The sequence below is a fragment of the Pseudoliparis swirei genome, chromosome 7, assembly GCF_029220125.1.
Source record: "Pseudoliparis swirei isolate HS2019 ecotype Mariana Trench chromosome 7, NWPU_hadal_v1, whole genome shotgun sequence".
In the NCBI taxonomy this organism is placed as follows: Eukaryota; Metazoa; Chordata; class Actinopteri; order Perciformes; family Liparidae; genus Pseudoliparis; species Pseudoliparis swirei.
Window position 1 is genome coordinate 23,921,654 of NC_079394.1, and position 10,031 is coordinate 23,931,684.

Below are 10,031 nucleotides of genomic sequence, written 5' to 3' on the forward strand. Positions count from 1 at the left end.
CTTATATGCATATAGCTCTACATATATGATTTAGGTCCCAATTTCAATTAAACAAATCTGCATTTGTGCCAAGTTTCACAACATGTTATTCGTAAAGGAATAATACAGCAGTCAGAGAAAAGTATAAGGAAAAAACTTTTATTGTTTCACTCTTCATATCTGTACAAATACCATCAAACTTTGTATGTACATATGACATTTACATAAAAAAATACAAAACTATATATTCATAACAGAATTTTGTATTTCTCTTGTGATGTTTGAAAATAAAAATGTATTCTGGAAAAGAAAGAAAAGAAACAGAAACAAAAAAGGGAACAAAGTGATGACGGCTGATATAGAGTACTGCAGTACGTTCGTCCTATTTGAGCTCTCAGAGAGAAATATGGAGCACATTGGCAAGAAGACAGCAGACAAAAATGTCAATGGCACATTGTTTCCAAAAATAATCAAGTATTGTCCAAAACTTACCTCTGCTCTAATGTGGTATGACAAAATGAATGCTATTGAATGTCTTTAAGTTATCGTCTCCGTTCGGAAACAAATCTAAAAGGGCTGAAACTAAGAAGTAACCAAAGAAATAGGAAAAGAAAGACAAATGGCTCGTTTTGAGTTTTTTTTCTTTTTCTTCTGTTCCATTTCATCACTGCTGTGTTGCAACCTTTACGATGCTCTTTTTTTTTTGCAAAACCATTGAGATAATCCCTTTGGTCAGTTCTCGTGAGTTGTAAACAAACCGGAAACACTTACTGTACATAAAATGATTGATATATTCCCAATAAATAAACACACAGCCTAAACATGCATTTACGTATGTGTGACATAAACATCTGTGATAGAGATTTGACAGGAACAAGCAGATTTTGTACAGCTTCAGGGAATGCAATTTACAGCTTGTAGAGAGGACTTACTTACACGGTAGCATGACAAATAAATAACACTGCTTCTCTTTGGACAAATATATTTCTTCATGATAAAAAAAGAGAGAAGAAAAAGTCAAAAAGTACAACAACAAATATGGGGGAAATGAGTGGTAACACGATATATATCATGGTAGATAGTAAGCCTGACATTGTAAATGTATAAATTATAAAACACACAACAACAACAACAAAAAGTATAAATAAACATCTAGCAGACTGAACTATATGTATACTTCCTTTTTCTTTTAAAAATAAATAAGCATACACATAATGTACAGTATGGACATGATTCCTTGCCCTAGGATGTTCCCCTAGTGACGGGAGGCCTATCCATCCAGTATAGAGGAGATACGGACATAGGCCATGTAGTCTGAGTCCTCATCTTCCTCATCCTCCTCCATGGTCTTCTGTAATGGCTATATGGGAGAATATATGGTAGCTGTTGTATGAATATGGACCACAACAGCACAGAATATCAATGTTTAAAAAAAATTTAAAAAGCTCACAGTAAAGCCCCTGGCACACAGCTTCCCTTTCGTTTCTTTATATGTGTGTGTGTGTATGTGTGTGTGTGTGTGTGTGTGTGTGTGTGTGTGTGTGTGTGTGTGTGTGTGTGTGTGTGTGTGTGATTATTCATCTCTCTGTGTGTGGGTCTGTGTGACTTGGCATCAACAAACACTGTGGCATCTGCAATCATGAAACTTAATAAGTCAGGGCTGCAACAAGAGAAACAAAATTGCGGGCCGATGGAAAAGAAGGGTGCAAGGGGAGGCTCTGTGAGGAAGGGAGGGGGGGGCGGTGTTTAGGGAGTCACAAGGTGGGCTAGGGGGCACTGGATGGACTCCGGTGGCTCTGTCTCTTTTGGGCATGATTCCCCTGAAAGCAGACGTGCCTCAAAACTAAAAGGAAAAGAAAAAAAGGTGCTCTTGTGTTCTCGGATTTGCTGGTTTTCCTTTTGCTCCGATTGTTATTGTCTGGCTCAAACGCACAGGGAGGGAGGACTCTGTGTCGCAGCCTGGCCTTAGCAAGCAGGTCAGAGAGCAGCAACACAGTTCTGAGGTATTTTTTCTTTTCTTTGCACAGAAGAGATTTACATCGGACACATAAAAAAAAGAAAGAAAGACATGAAAAGAAACCCCCACAAAAAAATGAGAGCAAATGACAATATGAAGAAAATAAACAGGCAGTCCCTCATCAATCCAAATCGATTTGTCATTTCTGATACACAATACATTCACTGGAAACAGCACGCACAGTAAAAAAAAAAAAAAAAAAGTTAGCTAGTGAGATGAGAAGGAGAGCGTGGTTCTGTACGAGCTCACACTGTCATCGCATCACATTTATATTCAGCTCATGAGGTGATCATAAAGTTGGTCCCCTTGGATTCCGTCGCATACTCAGTGGTGGTGTTTGGTAGAGTGGGGGAGGGGTTAACAAGGGGGGGGGGGGGGGGCTCTCTTTCACATAGCAGCTCGGAATGTAAAATGCCGATGCTCCCTTCGAGGCTATCGTTCGGTAAGTCCAAAGTCACATGGTCTGCGTCGCCAACGTGGCACCAATGTTCGGATCACCTCATGCACACTGAGCGGATGGAGGAGCCTCACTGACATGTAGGCAGCGTGGTGAATGTCACAAGAGGCAGGGCATTTTTGAATCGAAAAAAGGGAAATGATAATAATGATAATAATAATGCCAAAAAAATATTACACTAAATACACCGTTACCATGAGATTAACAAATGCGACCATGGAATTTACAAGCTGTAAAGATATGACCACTATCATAAAGATAAACCCGCAAAAAAATTATTATAATAATGAATTTTTTTTTTAACTGCATGAGATTTCAGGCCAACTAACGTGACCATAACTTTTACTTTTAAATATTAGGATGGTTCCACGGCAAACCAAATGTATTTTTTGAGTCTTAAAGGTCCGCTGATATACAGCTATATGCTTTTGTTTGTCTTTCCATTTACCTCTTGAGTATGTTGTTTAGCAGAAGTATTGGATTTTAAAAAACGAAAGAAGAAGTCAAATCTTTAAAAAAAAAATGCTTGGTGGGGTTGGGGGTGGGGTTCTCGGTGGGGGTGCACTCTCAGGGGAGGTTTGTTTTGATGGGGAAGCATCAAGCGTCTTTTTGCTTGGAGATGGGGGGGGGGGGGGGGTTGTTCCGTGTGTTCATTTTTTTCTTTCATATTTTCGCTTTCGTTTCTCTCTACTACTTACAGTTGCAAGATCCCGAGTGCTTGACCTCCAGCAGCGCCCCCAGGGAGCAGGCGGCCTGCTTCATGGCGCACTCGCTCGGGTACGACGCGTTGTCGCTGGCGCACACCGCCTGGTCCGCCCGGCTCTCCGGGCAGAGCTCGTCGCACAGCGAGCAGCGGCCCCGGCTCATGCGCGCGTCCCACAGGCACTTCTTGCCCGCGTTGCACTGGATGTCCTCACACGACTTGGCCTCTGGAGAGAGAGAAAGAGAGAGAGAGCGAGGGAGAGAGGGAGAGGAAGGAAGAGGAAGGAGGGACATCTTTGATTCGATGCATTACCATGACTGCTTTCTGGATAAGAATCCATCTGACTAAAATATTAACTTTAAACGTTTCTTCATGGCCCTCAGCACTGCCCTGTTTTGCCCCCCCCCCCCCCCACACACACACACAAACCCCACCCCCTCTCTACTCCCCTCTCTCTCCCATATGGCATAGTGCTGCCAACATCAGGAAATAATAAGATGTCTATCATTTCTTGAGCAAATTTCTCTCTCTCTCTCTCTCTCTCCAAGACCCCCCTCTTCAGTGGAATGTTGGGACAAAATAAAACTGCCAGTGAAATGACTGCAGAGCTGAAGCAACGTGCAGTCACAGTCCGGGGGCTTTCCATGTGGCAGACTTACTGATGCACTTCCCCTCGTACGCCACTCCGATGGACCGGCCCAGGAGACAGGTTGCCCGTCTCAGGTGGCACGCACTCGCGTACACGATCCCGTCGTTTCCGCACAGGTACTGCTCGGGCGATGTCACCTCGGGGCAAATTCGGTTACACGTCACGCAGTACGCGTTGTTTGTCTGGTCCACGACGCACGTGGAGCTGCCGGGGCACAAGACGTCGCGGCACGTTTCTTCGGAGACAAAGAAGAAGAAGAAGAAGAAGAAGAAGAAGAAGAAGAAGAAGAAGAAGAAGAAGAAGAAAAATAAGAAGAAGAATATGAAGAAGAAGAAGAAGTCTAGACGTGACACAAAGTATGACAAAGTGCGGAGAGGTTACACGTCGCGCGCACTTACTCTTGCACTTCCCCTGGTACTGCACGTCCAGGTCGGGGTGGCCTTTGCATTTGGCCTTGAGCAGTGCGCATTCGTCCTTGTAGGTCTTCCCGTCTGAGCCGCAGACAGGTCCTTTCCAAGTGATGTTGCTGCAGTCCGGTGCGCACACGCAGCGCGGCTTGCTCCTCCTGTTCATCTTGCACCTCTTCCCGGGCCCGCAGTCAACATTATCGCAGGTTTCTAAAGAAAAAAAGAAGGGGGGGAAATCCACGTTAGGTTATGTGATGCTAGGGGGGGGGGGGGGAGTAATGCTCGGCTTTGTGCGTAGAAATTCAAGCATAAAGTGCGTAATCGTGCAATACGCAATTCGGAGCTCGCAAAGATACCCTCTTTTTTGTTGGGGGGGTGGGGGGTCTGTTTTAAGCAACAATGACTTGAGGGGTGCATGTGTATTGTGAAGATAACGAAGGGAAATGAGTGCACCTCCACCTTTGCAAGGTATGCAATTAGGAGCCCCGCCATTGAAGATCATCCACCGAAAGAGCGTGCTGTTGGGGACGTCCTCCTCGGTCCAGGACGTCCCCAGCCTCCCGCTCCGGCAGCACTCCTCCCTGGTCATCCCGGGCATGTAGAGCACCTGGCACCTCCCGTTCTTCCCCTGCTGCAGCCAGCAGTTCCCAGCTGTGGACGGAAGACAAGATTAAACATCGCCGAATGTCGCACGTCTGAAACCGCTGACCCAGACGGACTAGACAGACACACACACACACACACACATACATGCAGCAGTATTATCCGAGACCCTCCCTCCCATTTCTCCCTCCCGGCTGTATTTTTGTCTGACTTTTTTTTTTTACGAGACTTGCCTTTCCCATCTGTGACTGACAGTCATTACAATGCAAACCACAACCCCCCCCCCCCCCCCCCATCCCATCTAAAAGTGAGAAGAATCTATCCTGGAGGGTGTGTGTGTGTGGGGGGGGGGGGTCCTTTATTCCCAGAGCCTCCTTGTTATCAGCGGACAGAAAGTGGAGCGTCTAGACAGCGTTAAATAGCAGCCAATCTCCTTCAGAGAGCCTCGGTTCTTTAGTCTCTCCAAACAGAGAACAATATCCCAGACAGACAACGCCTTGCTTATGAACACGTCAAGTGTGAACAAGTTGATTTAAAAATAAAACAACAACAACACAACAACAACAACAAAACAAGAATAGTTATTCCATTTCTTGCGGGGCAAAAAAAAAAGCCTTTGATCCAGCAGGATGTCTGAACCAACAACACACAAACGCACACGCAAACACGCATATGCCATGAAGTGTTCACGAGCTGGTGTTGCTGCTCAAATCGAGGACATATTTCTATGATATATTTTTGCACAAAAATGCTATAAGTGCAAAAGAATCCTCCTTTTTCTGTCTTAAACATGTACAATTGCAACACACACACACACACACACCCCACCACCACCACCACAAATAAAGCTTCGAGTTTTTTTCACACGCACACAAAGCTGGGTATAAACATAACACATATTCATAACACACCCTTTTAAAGAACTCACAGTGGATATTTCTAAACTTGTGTCGCGGGGTTCGCAGACCGCACCGCGAGCCGCTGTCACGCGCAGAGATACCAGCGCGGCGTGGCGGCTTCCACGCGCGTGCCTATAGTCTGTTACTTCGAAGTGGCACCACATATGGCACCTGTGTTGTACACGCGCACGCACGGTCTGATGCACAGAGAAGGTTTTTGTTTGTCCCCCTCCAAAAAATAAATAATAAGGAAACTCACTTTGAAAAGTTTCTCGGTTGCAGCAAATATTCCGATACTTGGACGTGGTCGTGATTATGTGTGTGTGAATGTGTGTGCGTACGTGTGAATGTGTGTGTTTGTATCTGTGTGTGTGGCTGACAGCACGTCGGAAGTTTTTTTTTTTCTTCTTCTTTATTTTTTCTCCAAAACACAAAAAAAGAAAAGATGATGATGAATAAAAGAAAAATACTTGAAGAAAGCTTACCGTGAACTTTGTGATGTCCGATGAGGTGACAAAGCCATACGATCAAGAGAAAAAAGCCCGGCTGGAGCATCCTGAACATGATGGAGAGACGCGAAGTGAGCGGCGTGTTTTACACAAACGGCGCACAAAGTAATCTGCTTAAGGTGGCAGTGTTGAATAAGTGTCAGTCTGAGAATGCAGCCTCTCTTTTTAAATCTATAAGGGGTCTCGGGTTGACTGTCTCTGGTGGGCGGTCTCCTCTTCTGTTGGGGGTGGGGAGACGTTTCTCTTTTTTTTCTTCTTCTTTTTTCTTTTTTTTCTCTTCTCTTTCTCTTTTTTTCCTTTGCCAAAGTTCTTTCAATCCCAATCAGGTGACATCGTTACGAGAAACTTTCTCTTTGCACACAATAATTGGAGGATACTGTGAAGCTGTATACACTGCTGAATTTGTCATAAAATGAAGACGAAAAAGATGAAGAAGAAGAAGAAGAGACTGTGTCAAGTTGATGTGGATTTGTGTTTTGATGGAGAATATTATTAATGTTTTATTTTTTATTTTATTTTGCTTTCATCGCGATATCAGTGGCACGCGGGTATCTCACTCGCTTTTACGCACATGCGCCTTTAAATCAGTAATACATACAACAATATATATATATATATATATATGTATGGATGGATATTAATGATAATATCGACAGTGATAATGAAAGTCATTTATTACTCATATATCAGGCGCTTTGTTACCGTCTGATCAAACGGGCCCACAGCCAGCACTATTTATCAGGTGACTGATATATTCTTTCCCACCATACTGCAGCCAAAAGTGTTACTCTTTTTGCCTTTTTGCTATACAATCCGCGCCCTCAGACAATAATAGAAGAATTCATAACAGTCTCGCAGCCGCACGCGGCTAATATTAGAACAGACAGTTGTTTGGGTTCCTCTCCCGGGTCAAGCTTTTAAATATAATCAAACCTGTTTCCGAAGAGGCTTCAGACAGAGGAGCGCAGTGTTGCGTTTCATTGAATGAAACACACACACGCGCGCACGCGCGCGCACACACACACACACACACACACACACACAGGCGGACCACTCACTGACGCACAGGCTGAACTCCGTCAGAAGTCCTTGCGCGACCTCTTCAGCGGAACTCTGGTTACAGCTCTCCGGAGAAAAAGAGCAACGTGTGAATCAGACACCGGGGAGTTCATCATCTGTCGGCCGGGGAGAAGAAGACACTGCGACCCACTGATGTGTTCTTGTTGTTGTGTGGTTTTAATCCAGCGGATGAATACATATGAAATACAAACTCTACTTATAGGCTGTGTTCTGAAACAGATCATTGGATAAAAGCAGAAATTATATAATATATTATACCTATGTGTTGCATTCACCAAACTTGTATTCCTCTTGTTGCACCAACTTTATTTTATTTTATTACAAAAGATCATTAACACAAACAGATGAATATAAACGTCACACGCAGAAAGTGGTTATTCAATAAAAAAACTAATCTACAACAATATCAACATTCTACTGAGTATCATCGCATATTCCCGCTGTTATGATTCGGCACACAGGACCCACCACCCTCTGTCACCTGGGAGAAGCTTTGAGCCAACAGGTCACATGCAAACACAAAGCTTTGTAATATGTGTTTATTGTTCTTCAAACGTGTACCTCAATATACAGAATACGAAACTGCACTCCCGTGCATATAGGCGCACGTGCGCAGTACACCGGGGGAACTTTCTGCCCCAGAATGCGCTGTTTTGACGCAACCAGTCAGTAGAAAGCGATCTGTCCGAGCGGCACATGCTGCACTTGAATGCCACACTCGAGGAGGTCCACTGTTTCTATTCTTAACAAGCAGAGTGAACATTGGTTATTGTTTACTCCATGTGAGTTAAGGGAAAACAATAGAATGTCAATTTGATGAACATGAACATTTTATAAACCAACTCAAACAATGCAGAAGTACCTTTTTTTCTTTTTTCGAAATCTAAAAAAAATGTTTGGCAAACGACGCAGCGTCTGTGGCGTGTGTGCGTGTGCGTGTGTGAGACTTGTGGGATTAGAGTCTTTGTGGAGTCGGAGCTTCCACATAAACACTCCCTGACGTGCGAGTCCATTTCTGCCTCCGCTGTATCAAGTTTAAAGTGTTGGCTGCTCGTCTGGAGCCGTTAATGGCAGCAGCAGCAGCGGGGACAGGCGCTGCTGCGCATCCCAGTCTGCGCAACTGAGTTTGGCTCAAGACGGACCCCCGCGGCGCACGTTTTGACGTAAACTGTGGTGGATTATGAGGCAGCACTGATTGGTTGATGCAAATAGATATAATGTTGCGTTAAAAAAGATCAACACTTTTTTTCTGCTCAGAACATGCATGACGACATTTTTGTTTTTCATCAAATGAAATAAATGAGCAAAAAAAGGATATACAAAAAAAATTATGATCACATTCATGCCAAAAAAAAGGGGGCCGAGTTATCAAATTATTTACTATGACATCATTTTGTTTGTGTGTATGTGAGGGGGGGATTGCAATATTGCAGCAATTTGTGAGCAATCATCCCTTTGGGCCACGGGTCAAGTTTGTTTGGCTGTAACTGCCAATCATCTGCGGGGGAAACCCCTGCAGGGATGAAGAGGTGTTTTCACACCCTTCCACACCTGTGCTACATATCATCAACTATGGCAAGCATAACTAAATAATATGCATCACATCGCATATCTCCATCCTGCCAGAAGTGAATGCTGAAGAAAAAGATGCTGCGAGTGGCGACAGTCGAAACAACGCGAGAGGAAGTTAATCGAGTTTGAGGGGGGGGGGGGGGGGGGGGGCTTGAAGAGTTGAGGGTTAGTGGTCCGAAGAGGGTTTGTTACGCAGGTCTCTAAAAGTGAGATTGAGAGACAAGAGAAACACAATCCGAAAATGGGTCTTAAATTATTGAATGATGTGATGTGTGAGTGTGTGTGTGTGTGTGTGCGTGTGTGTGTGTGAGAGAAAGCCAACTTGTCATCTGTGTAATGCTGCCACCTTGTGGAGGAGGTCCGCCAACACACATGAGATGTGACTGAACCTGTTTGGTGCAAAGCTGAAAGCAGCTAGTGAAGTTTATCGATCTGCCTGATGAATCACGGATTTTAGTAACCTCTCAAAAAACGTTTAATTAGGAAAACAAATGAAAGGAAGGCAAGGAGCGCATTGTTTGTCTCTAGCGATCTAAAAAGGAGTCATTTTGTTGACGGTCCTGCAGCCGGTGAGATGACATGACCAGCAGCGTGGTCACATCTATGTGTGACGTAGTTGAGGACTGTACCTGTTATAGCCACTAGGTGGAGACAGACAACTAGACAGAGCTCAATACTAAGCAGTGATCCAACTTGCCCCATCAAACATGTAACGGCTTATTGCTCACCTCAACTCTCTATTGGTAAAGTACTTCATATGTGTGAGAGAGAGAGAGAGAGAGAGAGAGAGAGAGAGAGAGAGAGAGAGAGAGAGAGAGAGAGAGAATGTTAGAAATACACAGATGTTCAACCCTCACTCAGAGCAGGAGCTGGATACCTTATTCTCTGAGGCTGTAATGGTTGAAGAGTTGTTAGAGCCTCTTCAACAGGCGTGTGAGCTGCTAGCACACATCCTCACTCTGATCCTCATCTCCTCTCCTTTCTTTACATCCTCACTCTGATCCCCATCTCCTCTCCTTTCTTTACATCCTCACTCTGATCCTCATCTCCTCTCCTTTCTTTACATCCTCACTCTGATCCCCATCTCCTCTCCTTTCTTTACATCCTCACTCTGATCCTCATCTCCTCTCCTTTCTTTACATCCTCATTCTGATCC

At 44.3% G+C, this 10,031-nt stretch overlaps 1 protein-coding gene across 1 annotated transcript; it reads right to left on the bottom strand.

Moving 5' to 3' along the window:
* Positions 1-117: 117 nt before the first annotated feature.
* Positions 118-6,366, bottom strand: fsta (follistatin a). Its single transcript, XM_056419871.1, is given in 7 exon segments — positions 118-1,324; positions 1,326-1,339; positions 3,152-3,382; positions 3,816-4,040; positions 4,204-4,422; positions 4,672-4,863; positions 6,200-6,366. Coding segments are annotated over 7 exon segments (1,035 nt in total). The 5' UTR covers positions 6,279-6,366; the 3' UTR covers positions 118-1,249.
* Positions 6,367-10,031: the final 3,665 nt, after the last annotated feature.